The sequence below is a fragment of the Coregonus clupeaformis genome, chromosome 39 (assembly GCF_020615455.1).
Source record: "Coregonus clupeaformis isolate EN_2021a chromosome 39, ASM2061545v1, whole genome shotgun sequence".
In the NCBI taxonomy this organism is placed as follows: domain Eukaryota; kingdom Metazoa; phylum Chordata; class Actinopteri; order Salmoniformes; family Salmonidae; genus Coregonus; species Coregonus clupeaformis.
In genome coordinates this window covers 3,863,588-3,883,293 of record NC_059230.1, presented here as the reverse complement: position 1 = coordinate 3,883,293, position 19,706 = coordinate 3,863,588, and the positions used below count along the sequence as shown (strand labels likewise).

The window sequence follows — 19,706 nt, the reverse complement described above, 5'->3', positions numbered from 1 at the left end:
GTGTAAACCTCTAAACAATACACGGGACGAGACCCGTAATACCAAGAGCACAATACATGGTACTCACGAGACCAATGGACATGGGACAATAATCGACAAGGACAATGGGGGAACAGAGGGCACATATATACACATACTAATCAGGGGGAACGGGAACCAGGTGTGCGTAATGGGACAAGACAGTCCGGGGTTGGTGGTAATGATCCATGTCAGTTACGCCTAGAAAGCCGGTAACGTAGACCTCTGGAACTGGTGAACGGAATGAGCAGCAGTACCGGGGGGTTCCGTGACACTCCCCCCCCCCCCCGACGTGCAGTGGGATGACAACGGCCTAAGGGGACGACCACAGGGACGCGGTGCGGGTCGGTCAGCGAAGCATCCAGGATGTTCACCGCAGGAACCCAGCAATGCTCCTCTGGGCCGTACCCCCTCCCAGTCGATGAGGTACTGGAGACGCCCCGACCGACGCCTCGATTCCAGGACTTCATGGGTACAGCCTCAGCGAGGGGACCAGTTACCACTGGCCTGAGGAGAGAAACATGAAAAGTCGGATTAATGCTGTAATCAGCAGGGAGTTGCAAACGGTACGTTACCTCATTAACCCTCCTCAGGACTTTAAACAGCCCAACAAACCGCGGGCTCAGCTTCCGGCTGGGCAAGCAGAGGAGCAGGTTCTGGGTGGAGAGCCAGACCCAATCGCCTGGAGAAAAAACAGGCGCCTCACTGCGGTGGCAGTCGGCCTGTTCCTTGTGCCGACGCACACCCCGCTGGAGACGGGTGTGCGTAGCATTCCAGATCTCCTCAGTGCGCCGAAACCACTCGTCCAGCGCAGAGGCCTCTGTCTGGTTCGGATGCCAAGGTGCCAGGGCCGGCTGATACCCCAACACACACTGGAAAGGAGTGAGGTTAGTGGAGGAGGGGCAGAGGGAATTCTGTGTGTACTCAATCCAAGGTAGAAAATCTGCCCACTCTCCCGGCCGATCCTGATAGTAACACCTCAGGAACCTGCCCACTCCTGATTGACCCTCTCCACCTGCCCATTAGCTTGAGGACGATACCCGGGGTGAGACTGACCGTGACCCCCAGGCGTTCAATGAACGCTTTCCATATGCGTGAGGTGAACTGAGGACCACGGTCTGACACAATGTCCTCCGGGATCCCATAGTGCTGGAAGACATGCGTAAAAAGAGCCTCCTCGGTTTGCATGGCCGACAGGAGCCCAGGCAGAGGAAGGAGGTGACAAGCTTTGGAAAACCAGTCTACAACGACGAGAACGGTGGTGTTCCCCTGGGAGGGGGGAAGGTCAGTGACAAAGTCCACCGAGAGGTGAGAGCAGGGTCGTTGTGGAACCGGCAGGGGAAGGAGCTTTCCATAAGGGAGGTGTCTGGGTGTCTTAGACTGGGCACAGATGGAGCAGGAAGAGATGTAAACCTGGATGTCCCTAGCCAAGGTGGACCACCAGTACTTCTCAGTCAGGCAGGCGATGGTACGGCCTATCCCAGAATGACCCGACACAGGCGGTGTGTGCGCCCAGGAAAGGAGGCTGTCCCGCAGTTTGAGGTGTTTGCAGGGCCTGCCGTATGTCGGCGTCCACATCCCACACCACTGGCGCGATGATACGGAACGGAGGGATGATGGGGGTCTCCTCTTCCTGCCTCTCCTCTGCCTGGGTTGGAGTAGGGGAATTCCCTGGCTTGTCACCTCCTCGTTTATTAGTCGATAAAGGGCACGTCGGGGAGAAATGACCCCTTTCTCCACCATAGGAGCAGAGTCCCAGATTCCTCCTTCTCTTACACTCTGCCTCGTGCAAACGTGCAGAGCCCACCTCCATCGGCTCTGGCCACGGAGCAGGTGTGGCCAGGGCCTCCGGATTCCGCGCAAGTCTTCGTCTGGACCACAGTAGATTGTCCAACCGGATCGCCATGCTGATGAGCTGGTCGAGTGACAGGTTGTCATCATGGTAGGCTAACTCCAGCTGTACCTCCTCCTGCAGTCCGCTGCGGAACACAGTGACCAGAGCCGACTCGTTCCATACAATGGAGGACATGATGGTCCGGAACTCCAGGGCGAACTCCGAGGCGGAAATCTGGTAACTTTCCCAAAATTCCCAGATATTCCAGAACTCCTGGCTGGAAGATTCCAGATTTCGTGTTTATTCCTCCTTTTTCTGGGAATTCAACCATGATTCTGGAAAACCTGGAATTTATTGTTGCAAACCTAACAATACATGAAACCTTTGGAGACTTAGAATACATACACACATTTACTCAGGTCTGTGCATACAAAACATGTTCAAATGACATTCATAACATTGTTATAGGCACTATAGGAATACTTATTGTATTTTCTGTCACTTTTCAAGATGGAGCGCTTGACTGTTTTCATAATCTTTCTACTCTACTGGTGAGCATACAACAGTAAAAAGAAAACCACCACTACTACAACCTCCATCTCTCCTACTACAACCTCCACCTCTCTTACTACAACCTCCACCTCTCTTACTACAACCTCCACCTCTCTTACTACAACCTCCACCTCTCCTACTACAACCTCCACCTCTCCTACTACAACCTCCACCTCTCTTACTACAACCTCCACCTCTCTTACTACAACCTCCACCTCTCTTACTACAACCTCCACCTCTCCTACTACAACCTCCACCTCTCCTACTACAACCTCCACCTCTCTTACTACAACCTCCACCTCTCTTACTACAACCTCCACCTCTCCTACTACAACCTCCACCTCTCTTACTACAACCTCCACCTCTCCTACTACAACCTCCACCTCTCCTACTACAACCTCCACCTCTCTTACTACAACCTCCATCTCTCCTACTACACCCTCCATCTCTCCTACTACTTTTTTTCATACACTTAAATTAATTTAACAACAATGTCAAATGAATAGTTCACTTGAAATGTGACATGAACATTTCACAAAAGAGAATAGACATGGATGTCATCTCCCCCCCAAAATAAAATAAAAAATGACATTGATTTATACTATGGAGCACTGAGTAGACATAGACAAACTAACTTAGTTTCCAATTTCTCTTCTATATCTACCATTATAGTAGAGGTTTGACCACCTGTGCATCATATACAGACTTGTTATGCATCACAGCATTGGTAAAACGGAGCAGTTTTCTTCAGTCTCAGATCTATCATGGCACAGTGTACGACCTGATTGTTTTCAGAAAGGTTGTAAGAAATCTGACACTTTGTTAAATTCTCCTGTCAACGTTTCAAAGCCATCTATAGTTTGCTGACACAATTGAGCTGATTCCATGATCTTATCAAAGAACTCCTTTTCAAGAGCCTCGTCCCTACGGACCTCGAAGATGGCCAAGATCAAGTCTAAAAGACGGATGATGTCAAGTAACACCACTTCCAATTGTACTGTATCAAGCCTAATGTTTTTGCACAGTTCAGCCACTTGCTTCAGCAGACTGGTTACTTCTGCTGCTGTACTCAGACCTGCAGCTACCATGGATGTGCTGGAGGTGTCACGCCCTGGCTCTGGGGACTCTTGTATGTTGAGCCAGGGTGTTAGTTTCGTTGTGTAGAGTCTATGTTTCGTTTTTCTATGGTCTGTTCTAGGTTATGTGTTTCTGTGTTGGCCGGGGAGAATCAGCTGTTGCTTGTTGTCTCTGATTGGGAACCATACTTAGGCAGCCTTGTGTGCACTTGTTATTCGTGGGATCTTGTTCCGTGTAGGTTTGTGTTATTGACCGAGGACCGTTTTGTTATTTTGTTGTTGTATTGTGTCGTGTTGCTAAGTACTATTAAAGTATGTACTCATATCACGCTGCGCCTTGGTCCACTCTTTACGACGATCTTGACAGGAGGACAGTTCCTCTAATGTTTTAACATTTGTTTGGATTTTTTCCAGGCATTCAACAATTGGTTTAATACTTTTATTGAATTGTTCTGCACTATTCTTAATTTTCACTTGGCCATCGTTCTCTAACATCATCTTTAAGACGTTAGAAACAACGATAGTGGATCCACCAATTGCCAACAACCCTGGAAGGAGCAGGGAGGCGCCCCCCAGTACAGATAGCTAGACCCGTTCCCGCTGTGGCAACTACCCAAATAATCGTGGCTATGGCAGCTTTGTCCTGCATACTCTTATATCAGCAGCTTTCTGTTTAAAGTATTTTGCACTTGCTTGTAAATGTGTTTTCTCTCCTTCAAATAGGTTCTTGAACGATTTGATGTCATGCTTGAGGTTTCCTAGTTCATTTGACACTGGAAAAAATTATATTTGTCAGACAGTGTTATCCAGAGGAAAAACACAAACCCACTACCCACCCAAAATGTAACGTTTCTCATTTAATACCTAATTTACCAGTTACTTAACTAACTAACGGTTAGTTAACTGATCTCAGTTAGTGTTGAAAAACATGTTAATTTAACCAAGTTTCAGTTATGCGTTCACATACACTCACGTTCATATTTATTTGGACAGTAAAGCTACAATGTTTAATTTGGCACTATATTTGAGATCAAATGTTTTATACAGTATGAGGCGACAGTACAGAATGTCATCTTTTATTTGAGGGTCTTTTCATACATATCATTTTTACCGATTACAAATGAATGCACTTTATGTTTTCTAGTCCCCCTTTTGAAGGTGTCATAAGTATTTGGACAAATTCACTTATACACTGAGTGTACAAAACATTATGAACACCTGCTCTTTCCATGACATAGACTGACCAGGTGAATCTAGTTGAAAGCTATGATCCCTTATTGATGTAACTTGTTAAATCCACTTCAATCAGTGTAGATGAAAGGGAGGAGACAGGTTAAAGAAGGATTTTTAAGTCCCTTGAACGGGGTATGATAGTAGGTGCCAGGCACACCGGTTTTTGTCAAGAACTGCATGCTGCTGGGTTTTTCATGCTCAGCAGTTTCCCGTGTGTATCAAGAATGGTCCACCACCCAAAGGACATCCAGCCAACTTGACACAACTGTTGGAAGCATTGGAGTGAACATGGGCCAGAATCTCTGTTGAACGCTTTCGACACCTTGTAGAGTCCATGCCCCGACGAAATTGAGTCTGTTCTGAGGACAAAAGGGGGTGCAACTCAATATTAGGAAGGTGTACCTAATGTTTTATACACTCAGTGTAGTGTATTAAAGTAGTCAAACGTTTGACTACATCAAGCTTGTGGCTCTACAAACTTGTTGGATGCATTTGCAGTTTGTTTTGCTTGTGAATAATGATGCGTGAGGAAGTTACAGAGGAACAAAGGTAACCTCTCATAATTACCAATAACAGGGGAGGATAGCATATCTTGATGGTATGATATTTTTTCCTCTGTAACTTTCTTAATCATCATTATTCACCATTGATTCATGATTATCATGGCAAAACCACATTTAATGTAGAATTGTTCAGAAACATTTAATATTATTATTTACAATAAAAGTGACTCCCAAATTACACAATTCATTATTTACCATTCATTTCTATTGGACACAAAATTATCCGAAACACAACCAAAACAAACTGCAAATGCATCCAACAAGTTTGTAAAGTCACAAGCTTGATGTAGTCATTGCGTGCTAGGAATATGGGACCAGAGACACATAAAATGTATAATTTCTAAATGGTAAAACAGATATGTATGAAAATACCCTCAAATAAAAAGGTGACATTCTGTATGGTCACCTCATATAAAACATTTTTATCTGAAATCCAAAATGCTGTAGTATAGTGACACATTTAAATTTTTAGCTTCACTGTCCAAAAATATATATGAAAATTTTAGCATACACTCTTATCCAGAGCAATTAGGATTACGTGCCTTGCTCAAGGGCATATCGACAGATTTTTCACGTAGTCGTCTCGGGGATTCGACAAGCAATCTTTCGGTTAAGGTCCCAACGCTTTAAACTGCCAGGCTACTTTATTACACCTAAATCTCTATTTACAAAGGTGGGGAATTTATTTATTTATTTAAAATATTGTTATTATTATTATTTGTATCTATAGTCCAGGAATATTTGTAGTCATGTCATAAAATATAATGATAATCTGTTGTATGGTATACCAGGAAGAAACTTGGGGCCCGATTCAAATCGGATCGCGCTTGTATACAATGCGCCATTTAAAGGTAAATTCCGACTGAGCCGATATCGGCATCATTTTACCGTGAATGCAATCCCCCCGAACTTGGTAACATTGCCTTTAAAATCTGCATTGTCAACAACCCGTGATCAAATTGAAGCCTTCCCACATGAAAAAATACTATATTATACTGTAGTAGTATTACCATATTTACATACTGTACTATTTACTGTTGTGTTTTTTTGCAGATATGACTGTAGTATACTGTAGTATTTACCGTATTGTTTTTAAAGACATTACTTTAATATACTGTAGTATTTACTAATAGTGATTTTGTTTTATTATCTATTGTTTAATTATTATTTTTAATTATATTTGATCTTGTTTGGGTTTTCCTTGAGGAAACATACTGGACTAATTCTAAAAGAGCCTGTAAGTAGGAAGAAATGGGGTATGAACAGCTAGGTTCAGCGCTTCTGCTCTTTTCTATAACCTGTAGGTAACTCATGGCCGCACAAATTAGGATATGGGGGAGGGGATGGACATATGTAAATTAGGTATTAGCATATTAATACCGTGTGTAGTATAGTATTCTACAGTATACTACAAAATGATGTAGTAAGCACTACATGATAGAGGGATAGTACAGAGTGTAGTATAGTATACTACAGTTTACTACAGAATACTATAGAATACTATAGTAAGTAGAACAGATAGAACACAAGAATGAATCATTAGACAGGATAATATTAGTGGACCTAAGTGTTATCAAAATGTAGCTATTTATAATGTATTTGTCGGCCTATATGTGCGGCTTACTTACAGTGGGGAAAAAAAGTATTTAGTCAGCCACCAATTGTGCAAGTTCTCCCACTTAAAAAGATGAGAGGGGCCTGTAATTTTCATCATAGGTACACGTCAACTATGACAGACAAAATGAGAAAAAAAATTCCAGAAAATCACATTGTATGATTTTTAATGAATTTATTTGCAAATTATGGTGGAAAATAAGTATTTGGTCAATAACAAAAGTTTCTCAATACTTTGTTATATACCCTTTGTTGGCAATGACACAGGTCAAATGTTTTCTGTAAGTCTTCACAAGGTTTTCACACACTGTTGCTGGTATTTTGGCCCATTCCTCCATGCAGATCTCCTCTAGAGCAGTGATGTTTTGGGGCTGTCGATGGGCAACACGGACTTTCAACTCCCTCCAAAGATTTTCTATGGGGTTGAGATCTGGAGACTGGCTAGGCCAATCCAGGACCTTGAAATGCTTCTTACGAAGCCACTCCTTCGTTGCCCGGGCAGTGTGTTTGGGCTCATTGTCATGCTGAAAGACCCAGCCACGTTTCATCTTCAATGCCCTTGCTGATGGAAGGAGGTTTTCACTCAAAATCTCACGATACATGGCCCCATTCATTCTTTCCTTTACACGGATCAGTCGTCCTGGTCCCGTTGCAGAAAAAAGGCCACAAAGCATGATGTTTCCACCCCCATGCTTCACAGTAGGTATGGTGTTCTTTGGATGCAACTCAGCATTCTTTGTCCTCCAAACACGACAAGTTGAGTTTTTACCAAAAAGTTATATTTTGGTTTCATCTGACCATATGACATTCTCCCAATCCTCTTCTGGATCATCCAAATGCACTCTAGCAAACTTCAGATGGGCCTGGACATGTACTGGCTTAAGCAGGGGGACACGTCTGGCACTGCAGGATTTGAGTCCCTGGCGGCGTAGTGTGTTACTGATGGTAGGCTTTGTTACTTTGGTCCCAGCTCTCTGCAGGTCATTCACTAGGTCCCCCCGTGTGGTTCTGGGATTTTTGCTCACCGTTCTTGTGATCATTTTGACCCCACGGGGTGAGATCTTGCGTGGAGCCCCAGATCGAGGGAGATTATCAGTGGTCTTGTATGTCTTCCATTTCCTAATAATTGCTCCCACAGTTGATTTCTTCAAACCAAGCTGCTTACCTATTGCGGATTCAGTCTTCCCAGCCTGGTGCAGGTCTACAATTTTGTTTCTGGTGTCCTTTGACAGCTCTTTGGTCTTGGCCATAGTGGAGTTTGGAGTGTGTTTGAGGTTGTGGACAGGTGTCTTTTATACTGATAACAAGTTCAAACAGGTGCCATTAATACAGGTAACGAGTGGAGGACAGAGGAGCCTCTTAAAGAAGAAGTTACAGGTCTGTGAGAGCCAGAAATCTTGCTTGTTTGTAGGTGACCAAATACTTATTTTCCACCATAATTTGCAAATAAATTCATTAAAAATCCTACAATGTGATTTTCTGGAAGAAAAAAAATCTCAATTTGTCTGTCATAGTTGACGTGTACCTATGATGAAAATTACAGGCCTCTCTCATCTTTTTAAGTGGGAGAACATGCACAATTGGTGGCTGACTAAATACTTTTTTCCCCCACTGTATACTGAACAAAAATATAAAAGCAACCTGTAAAGTGTTGGTTCCATATCTAGAGGTTTGTCTGAGGATAGCTTCAAGTGATCTAAGATGATTAAGAAAATAATAAAAACAGAATAACACTCTCACTTATCTTTTCCTACTAGCACTGACTTTGCTGATAACTACTTTATTTGGGGCAGGGTTGGGTTACTTTCTAAATGTAATCCATTACAGTTACTAGTTACCTGTCCGATTGTAATCAATAATGTAACTTTTGGATTACCCCAAATCAGTAACGTAATCAGATTACTTTCAGTTACTTTTAGATTACTTTCCCTTTTAGAAGAATACAAAATGTATATTACCAATTGAACGAAATGTATTGCAGGATAAATAAATGTTAATTTACAAAACTGGCCATAAATGGATGTTGCATTTTACTGTATGAGTTGGTTATGTAGGCTTCTTCTAAACCATTGCTTTCTACTACAGATAATAATACAATTAGGCTATATCTCTAAATTAAAAACCAAAGTCTGTCAGATTTCCAGTCATTCCAATTCAAGAATGGAACTTGGAAATAGCCAAACAACCATTGGAAGACATAGCTTGGACTGTAGCTTACAAAAGCCTTTTCTTGCCCTTTTCCCGTGATCCATCAAAAACATTTGGTGTGTCATCATAGTGATCTGATCTATGATGTGCTCAGACTCGCTCAGACTGAACAAACTTAAAATTGCAACTCTTTTCATTGCTGATTTGAATCTCATTGAGAAAAAATAAAGGTGTTAAATACATTTAAAAGTAATCCTATAAGTAATTAGCTTTTTCATCTGATTGCAATATGTTTTGCTAGTAATGTAATGGATTACCTGTTGCAGTTGCAATCCCTTACTCCCCAACCCTGATTGGGGGAACATGTACTTACTATGACATGTGGTTGTCTCACCAAAAGTTATCTTAAAATGGAGGCATTAACTGTAAGTCTCTCTGGATATAAGCATCTGCTAAATTAAATGTAAGTGTAAATGTAAAACTGTCCAAAACAGGTGTTATGACAAGTTTCTCTGGTTTCGAGTACTTCAGGATGTAAGAGAATAGTTAAACACTTAGATGGAGAGTTGGTTCATAGTTATTTATTATTACAGTACTGGATTTCCATGACAAGCGGTACGGGCGTAGCCTATTGTCATCTGAATGATAGGCATACAAAATCTCTCCATTTATATAAAGCTTTGCAAGCTAATTCCATCCAACAGTTGCCAACCATTATTGAGTGTCACTCATCACCTACAATGGGATCCCCCTACATGTGATGAGGTGTGAATGACGGAGTCAGGCGCAGGAGGTAAAACACAGAAATCAAGAGTTTATTCAGTGTACAATAATGTAGCGCATATAGCGACAGAACGAAACTAGCACAAGGGAAAATCAACCTTGGCTGCATACAAGTAAAGAGTAGCTCAACCGAGCTACTCACTCTCACAACGAACAATCACTCACAAAGGACAAGGGGGCAGAGGGAACATTTATACACAGACTAATGAGGGAATGAGTACCAGGTGTGTGTGATTGACAAGACAAGACAATACAAATGGAGTGATGATAAATGGAGCGGTAGTGGCTAGTAAGCCGGTGACGACGAATGCCGAAACCTGCCCAAGCAAGGAGGAGGGGCAGCCTCGGCTGAATTCGTGACAGTAGCCCCCCTTAAGAGCGTTGTGCCAGTAACCGAAAGGTCGCTGGTTCTAATCCCCGAGCCGACTAGGTGAAAAATCGGTCTATGTGCCCTTGAGCAAGGCACTTAACCCTAATTGCTCCTGTAAGTCGCTCTGGATAAGAGCGTCTGCTAAATGACCAATTATTTATTTATTATTATTTGACACGCAGCTCCAGCAGCGCACCGACACCGACCTCGGGGACGGCCAGGAAGACGCGGAGCAGGGCAAGCCGGATGGCGATGATGGAAGTCCCTCAGCAGAGAGGGATCGAGGATATCCCTCACCGGGACCCAGCACCGTTCCTCCGGACCGTACCCTTTCCACTCCACGAGGTACTGAAGGCCCCCCACCCGGCGCCTCGAATCCAGGATGGACCAGACAGAGTACGCCAGCGCCCCCTCGATGTCCAAAGGAGGTGGAGGGACCTCCTGCACCTCAGACTCCTGGAGCGGACCAGCCACCAACGGCCTGAGGAGAGACACATGAAACAAGGGGTTAATACGGTAATCAGGTGGGAGTAATAACCTATATGTGACCTTGTTGATTCTCCTCAGGACTTTGAACGGCCCTACAAACCGTGGGCTCAGCTTCCGGCAGGGCAGGTGGAGTGGCAGATTCCGGGTCGAGAGCCAGACCCAATCCCCCGGTACAAAGACGGTGGCCTCACTGCGGTGACGGTCAGCATTGGCCTTCTGACGACGCACGGCGCGTTGGAGGTGAACATGGGTAGCGTTCCACGTCTCCTCCGCGCGCCGAAACCAGTCATCCACCGCAGGAGCTTCGGTCTGGCTCTGGTGCCATGGTGCCAAAACCGGTTGATAACCTAAAACACACTGAAATGGCGTTAGGTTCGTAGAGGAGTGGCGGAGAGAGTTCTGGGCATATTCTGCCCATGGCAGGAACACCGACCACTCCCCTGGCCGGTCCTGGCAATAAGACCTCAGGAATCTACCCATATCCTGATTAACCTGTTCCACCTGCCCATTACTCTCAGGGTGGAACCCAGAGGTCAGGCTGACCGAGACTCCCAGACGTTCCATGAACGCCTTCCAGACTTTTGATGTGAACCTGGGTCAGATATCCTCTGGTATCCCGTAGTGCCGGAAGACGTGTGTAAACAGGGCCTCCGCCGTTTGCAGAGCCGTGGGGAGACTGGACAGAGGAAGGAGGCGGCAGGCCTTCGAAAAGCGGTCCACAACGACCAGGATGGTGGTGTTCCCTTGAGAGAGAGGCAGATCAGTAAAAAAATCGACACTCAAATGAGACCATGGTCGTTGTGGAACTGGTAAAGGTTTTAACTTACCCGCTGGGAGGTGCCTGGGTGCCTTACTCTGGGCGCACACTGAGCAGGAGGAAACATATACCCTCACGTCCTTAGCCAAGGTAGGCCGCCAGTAGTTTTCGGTCAGGCATCGCACTGTATGACCGATACCTGGGTGACCAGAGGAGGGTGACGTGTGTGCCCAGTAGATCAGAGGATCACGGGCACACACTTGTCTCCCGAGTGGCGCAGTGGTCTAAGGCACTGCATCGCAGTGTTAGCTGTGCCACTAGAGATCCTGGTTCGAATCCAGGCTCTATCGTAGCCGGCCGCGACCGGGAGACCCATGGGGCGGCGCACAATTGACCAAGCGTCGTCCAGGGTAGGGGAGGGAATGGCCGGCAGGGATGTAGCTCGGTTGGTAGAGCATGGCGTTTGCAACGCCAGGGTTGTGGGTTCGTTTCCCAAGGGGGGCCAGTATAAAAATAATGTATGCACTCACTAACTGTAAGTCGCTCTGGATAAGAGCGTCTGCTAAATGACTAAAATGTAATGTAAATGGATAAGCGCAGGCACGTACTGCATCCCAGCTGGACACTGTGGTGGAGATGGATCTGTTCATAATGCCTGCGCTATGTCCATCGCCCATACTACCGGCGCCACAATGCAGGAGTCTGGCAGTATGGGGGTATTGTCTCTGGGCCTCTCCTCTGTATCATACAGCCGGGACAGTGTGTCTGCCTTCACGTTCTTCGTACCCGGAATGTATGACAGTTTGAAATCAAACCGGGTGAAGAAGAGGGCCCACCTGGCCTGGTGAGGGTTCAGCCTCCTCGCTGCCCGGATGTACTCCAGGTTATGGTGGTCCGTCCAGACAAGGAATGGGTGTTTCGCCCCCTCGAGCCAATGTCGCCACACTGTCAGAGCTTGGACAACAGCTCCCGATCACCAACGCCGTAGTTCTGCTCCGCTGAGCTTCTTTGAGAAGAAGGCACAGGGGCGGAGCTTGGGTGGTGTGCCCGAGCGTTGAGACAGGACTGCTCCCATCCCAACCTCGGACGCATCCACCTCCACAACGAATGGTAGTGATGGATCGGGGTGGGCCAGTAGCGGGGCCGAGGTGAACAGTTCCCTCAGGCTACTGAAGGCCCTGTCAGCCTCAACAGACCAGTGGAGCTGGGACGGCCCACCCTTCAACAGAGATGTAATGGGAGCTTCAATAAATCTTCAATAATAGCTGGCGAAGCCAAGGAAGCGCTGCACCTCCTTTACCGTGGTTGGAGTCAGCCAATCACGCACGGCTGCAATGCGGTCGCCCTCCATCTCCACACCTGTGGTAGAAATGCGGTATCCGAGGAAGGAGACGGACTGCTGGAAAAACGTACACTTTTCTGCCTTAGCATAAAGGTCATTTTCCAACAGTCGGGCCAGTACTTTGCGAACCAGGGACACATGCTCGGCGCGCGTAGCGGAATACACCAAGATGTCGTCGATGTAGACCACTACACCGTGACCAAGCATGTCCCGAAACACATCATTCACAAAGTACTGGAAGACTGAGGGAGCATTCATCAAACCATAGGGCATCACCAGGTATTCATAATGCCCCGTGGTTGTGCTGAATGCTGTCCTCCACTAATTTCCCTCTCGGATACGCACTAGGTTGTACGCACTCCTGAGATCTAATTTAGTGAAGAAGCGCGCTCCATGAAATGACTCAACCACTGACGGAATGAGGGGGAGAGGATAACTAAATCTAATCGTCTCCTTGTTCAGTGGTCGAAAGTCAATGCACGGGCGCAGACCGCCGTCCTTCTTCTTCACAAAAAATAAACTTGAGGAGGCGGGTGAAGTGGAGGGACGTATGTACCCCTAAAGCAGGGACTCGGTGAAGTATGTCTCCATAGCCTCCGTCTCCGCCTGCGACAGGGGATACACATGACTCCTGGGCGGTACAGCATCTACCCAAAGGTTTATTGCGCAATCCCCCGCCCGATGGTCATTTAGTCGCTTTATTTTTAGAGAAGACTTGTGCCAGATCATGGTATTTGGGGGGAATGCGCATGGTGGGGTTGTGGAGTGCTAGCCATGGATTACCTAACACCACAGGGAAAGCAGGAGACTCAATGATGGAAAAAGTGACCTGCTCACAATGCGTCTCCTGTGTGATCATGGTGACTAGTACCGTGACTTCCTTTATCAACCCGGACCCTAATGGTCGACTATCAAGTGCTCTGATGGGGCGTGGAATGGATAGGGGAACTAATGAAATGCCCTGGCGGCATGCGAAAGTTTTGTCCATAAAGTTCCCAGCTGCGCCTGAATTGACTAGCACCTTACACTGGGGAACTCTCATGTAATCAGGGAAGTATATGGGTATAGTACAGTGCTTAGCAGAGGGCTCTGAACAAGAGTGGGTGCTCAATACCTGGGGTGATGCGAGAGTGCCCTGCCGGCCGCCTCCTGACCCAAAAGAGCGCTGACGACAACGTGTGGTGGAATGTCCCTTCGTGCCATCCGAGTGGCACTGACGCTGTCGTCCTCTGCTCTCTCGGTGCGCGGTACCACCCAGCTCCATGAGCTCTGGATCCGCATCGGTCGGGGCGGGAACGGGCAGACCTCCTCAAGGACGTCCTTTGGTTGCCAGCAGGTTATCCAGACGAATGGCCATGTCCACTAGTTCGGGGAAAGACAAACTGGTGTCATGGCAGGCTAGCTCCCGTCGGATGTCCTCCCATAGATGGCACCGGAACTGGTCGATCAGGGCCCGCTCGTTCCACCCGGACCCTGCTGCCAGGATCCGGAACTCCAGCGCGAACTCCTGTACTGTCCTCGTCCCCTGCCTCAAGTGGACCAGCTGCTCACCCGCCTCTCGACCCTCGGGCGGGTGATCGAAACCGCCGAAATAGGCGGGCGAACTCTGTAGTCCTCCAACGCGGCTCCTTCTTCTCTCCAAATCGTGTTGGCCCACTCCAGGGCTTTCCCCGAGAGGCTGGAAATGAGGACGGACACCTGCTCTCGATCTGATGGCGCCGGCCTGACACTGGAGCAGTACAGCTCCAGTTGGAGAAGGAATCCCTGACATAGAGCCGGCGTCCCATCGCACACCCGAGGTCGGGATATCTGGATCCCTCCGGGTGCTGTGATGTAGGTGGCTGGATCCGGTTGGCCAGCTGGTCTCGATAGATCGGTTCCTCTTCTCTCCAGGCGTTGGACGACCTGAAGAACCCGATCCATCGCTCAACCGAGCTACTCCCTCTCACAACGAACAATCACTCACAAAGGACAAGGGGGCAGAGGGAACACTAATACACAGATTAATGAGGGAATGAGTACCAGGTGTGTGTGATTGACAAGACAAGACAAGACAAGACAAATGGAGTGATGATAAATGGAGCGGTAGTGGCTAGTAATCTGGTGACGATGAACGCCGAAACCAGCCCGAGCAAGGAGGCGGGGCAGCCTTGGCTGAATTCGTGACACGACATGGTATCGTGTTGTACCCTAGCCAGGATATTCCATCACGTACTCCGTCTAAGATTAGCACAAGTGGCCCCCAAGCTATCTTGGCACGCAGACCTTCTGGCACCCACCAGTGACAGAAATAATACATGGAATTTCCTCCTCCTCACTCCCATACAGCTCAGGAGATCGAAGACATGAACAAATACTGTATTAAATATGTCATATCAACAGGGTTCCATGGAGAAACCGTGATGTGGCCCTGTCCTTACGCCAGGTTACACAAATTTCATAATAATTAAACATTTTTTTAACCTTAATCAAAAATGTTCTTACTTTAATGTCAACATTTTCTTACCTTAGTTGTTTAAAAGTGATGAGAAATGGATTTGGAAATTGTAACCACGTTTCACTCTCCTCACTTTCACTCTCCTTCCTTCTCTTCAAAACTGCAGTACAACATAGAGTGCCTTGCAAAAGTATTTATTCCCCCTTGGTGTTTTTCCTATTTTGTTGCATTAAAACCTATAATTCAAATGGATTTTTATTTGGATTTCATGTAATGGACATACACAAAATAGTCCAAATTGCTGAAGTGGAATGAAAATGAAGTACCTTACTGTGATTGTTTTTAATTAAAATGGTCAAAAATAAACACAAATTGCTTCTTAGCAAAGAACAATTTCTCAAGCAAATATTTTGCTAGGACTGTCTGGGATTGGTTTGAGTGGGGAGGAGAAAACTGAAAACTAGCTGTTATTGGCAGAGAGGTTTGGAACTCTCTTTCTTATTGGTCTAACTAATTTACCGCCTGGTGAGGCAGGCCAAAACTCCATTCCTGTCACGACTTCCTCCAAAGCTGCCTCCTCTACTTGTTCGGGCAGGCTTCGGCGTTCGTCGTCACCGGCCTTCTTGCCACTGCCGCTCCTCATCTCATCATTCCATTTGTTTTGTCTTGTTTTTACACACACCTGGTTCATATCCCCTCATCAGTACCTGTATAATATTCCCTCTGCCCCCCATGTCTTTGTGTGTGATTGTTTATTGTGGAGGTGACGATAGCTCGGTGGAGCTTTATATATTTGTATCCCCGGGATATTCACCGGTGTGCTTTGTTTTTCTCCAGTGCGCCGTTATACCGCACTGTAGTGTTTTACGCATTGCTGCGTACCACTGTATTTGCCAAATAAACCATTGTATGTTGATATGATACAGTATAGTGTAGTGCTGTAGTCAATAACCATGTTTTTATTCTATAGGAGACATTTGCTAATGACTTGAAGGATAATGACAGAAGAACACTGCGTCGGGGATCAAAGGTGAGGACTGTGGTATGTTGATTTATTGTATGTGGGATTGTGTATGTAGCTATATGGAAATGCTTATTGTCCATGTGTAATTTTGTGGTTCAGGACAGATTTTGAGAATCCAAGGATGGAGAGAGCAATAGCCTCCGTCGGCTGTCAAAGGCGAGTGTGTTTTTGCGTCACATTTTGACAGTCCAGATTAATATACAATGCCAAGATGTGTTTATACAGTATTAATGGTGTGTCCACACACCCACCCACACACACGCGCGTGCACACGCACACATTTTGTAATCTGGTGATTGTCTTGTCTCTCAAAGAGGGGGATGAGCTGCCATCAGATGATGAAGACAAGACGGTGAAGGACGATCAGACACAGTATATCCTCTTAGAGATACTAATTATTTGATAAGAACACAGGCCAACTGTTATAGCAGAATGTGTTAGGTATTCATTGCTCTCGCTCTCTCTCTCTTTGTGTGTCTCTCTCTCTCTCTCTCTCTCTCTCTCTCTCTCTCTCTCTCTCTCTCTCTCTCTCTCTCTCTCTCTCTCTCTCTCTCTCTCTCTGTCTCTGTGTGTGTTCTCCCGCTTTCTTCCTTTCCTTTCCTAGCCCCCTATCTGTTTCCTCTCCCTCCCTTTCCCCTCTATCCCAGGTCGTTCACCCTACTGGCAGAGAAGGTGCACCCCGGCCTGCGCATCTTCAACAAGTTGTTCACAGAGCGTGCCGAGGTCCTCTGGCAGTACGTCATCAAGCTACATGCCCTCGCCGCCGACATCACCTCCTTCAACAAGAAGGCCATAATCTGCTAAATCACCGGCGCCACCACTGCAGCCATTCGAGGCGGCGCGGCCATCGTCGGCCTGGCCCTCACTACCATCACTTTCGGTGCCTCGCTCCTCGTCACGGTGGTGGGCATCTGCGTGGTAGCGGCCGGCGGGATCACGACGGCCTCTGCAACCATCTCGAACAACGTGAACAACATGCAGGACAGGAAGAAAGTGGAGGTGGTTCTGGAGGATTACGAGGTGAGGATGGAAGAGTTGGGGAAGATGTCAAGGTTTGTGTGCCAGGGGCTGTATACTCAGGGGACATCCTCTCCTCTGGGGGGAGGACCCAGCACTACTCTGGGGACTGGGAGGTCCGGATGGCCGTTCAGATGGTCAGCCTGGTGGACAGGCCGGTGTCGAGGACCAAAGACATCACAGAAGGAGCCACTGTGGCCCTCAGGGGCATCTTCAAGGGAGTGGATAAATACTTTACTAAGGATTCCCGTGTGTTGAAGAAGGGGTTTAAGAAATAGATGGCCTTGATGATTAGGCAGGTAGCTCAGGTGGCTGCATGAGGGCTTGGTGGAGCTGAATGCTATCAGGGAGGAGCTGCATGATACTAATAGTAATATATGAAAAACTACAACTCCCACAATGCAACTTGTCCAATATCTTCTGGTCAAACTGAGGATTTGTTTTCAGGATCTCCTTCAAATGTTTTTTTGGGGACATACACCTAACAAGGACTTTCCCAACTTAATACGTTCCTTTTATATTGTTCCTCTTCAAATGAAAATAATAAACTGAACTTTTACCTTGTGATCAAAGCTGTTTCAAACTCTGATTGTATTCAGCAAACAGTTCTGACAACTTCCTCTTCTGACAACTATGCTGCATGTGAAGCTTTTACTTATAAAGGACTTGTATACATTTACTGGATTGTAAAGGAAATACAGAAAATCCCCTGACATGACTCCTATGACCATATGACTTATACTTGTGTGAGGGAAAATTGTATTGTCTGAAATTGTAAACAGCATTTCCTCTCATGCTATCTTGGTTCGTGCAGGTGACAGTGACCTCCTCAGACCAATTGGCAGTATGCCCAGAACATTGTTCTGGGAACCAAAAGGAGTATCTCAGTTTCAAGGTCCTAGCTTAGAGAGAAGAAGCCTCGTGAGGTGTCAGTCAGTCATGTGCAGGAACCAACATTAATAATGAATAATGTAAATCATGCTATTATGACTTGTTTGTGTAGCAGTATATAATAACTGAGAGGGAACGCCCTTGTCAGAGTTTTCATCAAGCTTGGATTGAGTTTGTGAACCTTTCAACAATTTTGGCGTCACAAACTGGATGTTTTGATCTTCTCGACATGATCCATCAGTGAAGGTCTGAGAGGGAACACCGGTGGCACATTCTTGGGAAGGCATAAAGGGAAATTCCCGTCTCACTAAAAGAGGACGAGGACCCGCCCGTAACAGACTTTCACTGTGGGACGCGTCTGGGAGGAAACACAACATCTTCGAAACCTAAAAGGACAACTCAACTGATTTCAGTAAGTCAATTTAAAGAATTTGTATAAAAACATATATATTTTTTACCAATTAAAATAAACATAAAAATGTACCAGTTTTAAGAGAAGGCTATAGCTACTCTTATGAGATGGCTAGAGTGAGGGCAGGAAAAGTCTCACTGACAATTGTCTGTAGGCATTTATGAGAAGTGTCTATGTGGTCTGAGAACCACTGATAATACCACGAGGTGCTATTGAGAACAATGTGTTATTTTAGGCATTCATGAGAAGTGCCTACATGCTCTAAGGACCACTGGTTATAGCACGAGGTGCACAAGGTGCTATTCTATATCTATAGGAAGCGGTAAGACTATAGAGTCTATAGAGACTATAGCATTTATGACTATATAGACTATAGAGACTGAGAGGCTACATATACTGTATACTATAGAGACTCTAGAGACTATGGTGACTATAGAGACTATAGAGGAACCGTTGAAGATATACAGTGGGGAGAACAAGTATTTGATACACTGACGATTTTGCAGGTTTTCCTACTTACAAAGCATGTAGAGGTCTGGAATTTTTATCATAGGTACACTTCAACTGTGAGAGACGGAATCTAAAACAAACATCCAGAAAATCACATTGTATGATTTTTAAGTAATTAATTTGCATTTTATTGCATGACATAAGTATTTGATCACCTACCAACCAGTAAGAATTCCGGCTCTCACAGACCTGTTAGTTTTTCTTTATGAAGCCCTCCTGTTCTCCACTCATTACCTGTATTAACTGCAACTGTTTGAACTCGTTACCTGTATAAAAGACACCTGTCCACACACTCAATCAAACAGACTCCAACCTCTCCACAATGGCCAAGACCAGAGAGCTGTGTAAGGACATCAGGGATAAAATTGTAGACCTGCACAAGGCTGGGATGGGCTACAGGACAATAGGCAAGCAGCTTGGTGAGAAGGCAACAACTGTTGGCGCAATTATTAGAACATGGAAGAAGTTCAAGATGACGGTCAATCACCCTCGGTCTGGGGCTCCATGCAAGAACTCACCTCGTGGGGCATCAATGATCATGAGGAAGGTGAGGGATCAGCCCAGAACTACACGGCAGGACCTGGTCAATGACCTGAAGAGAGCTGGAACCACAGTCTCAAAGAAAACCATTAGTAA

At 46.0% G+C, this 19,706-nt stretch overlaps 1 protein-coding gene across 1 annotated transcript; it reads left to right on the top strand.

Annotated features, from left to right (window-relative positions):
- The first annotated feature begins 3,343 nt into the window (after positions 1-3,343).
- On the top strand, positions 3,344-17,535 carry LOC121556256 (apolipoprotein L domain-containing protein 1-like). The gene is given in 4 exon segments (XM_045211791.1): positions 3,344-3,380; positions 16,555-16,612; positions 16,888-17,310; positions 17,346-17,535. Coding segments are annotated over 4 exon segments (708 nt in total).
- Positions 17,536-19,706: the final 2,171 nt, after the last annotated feature.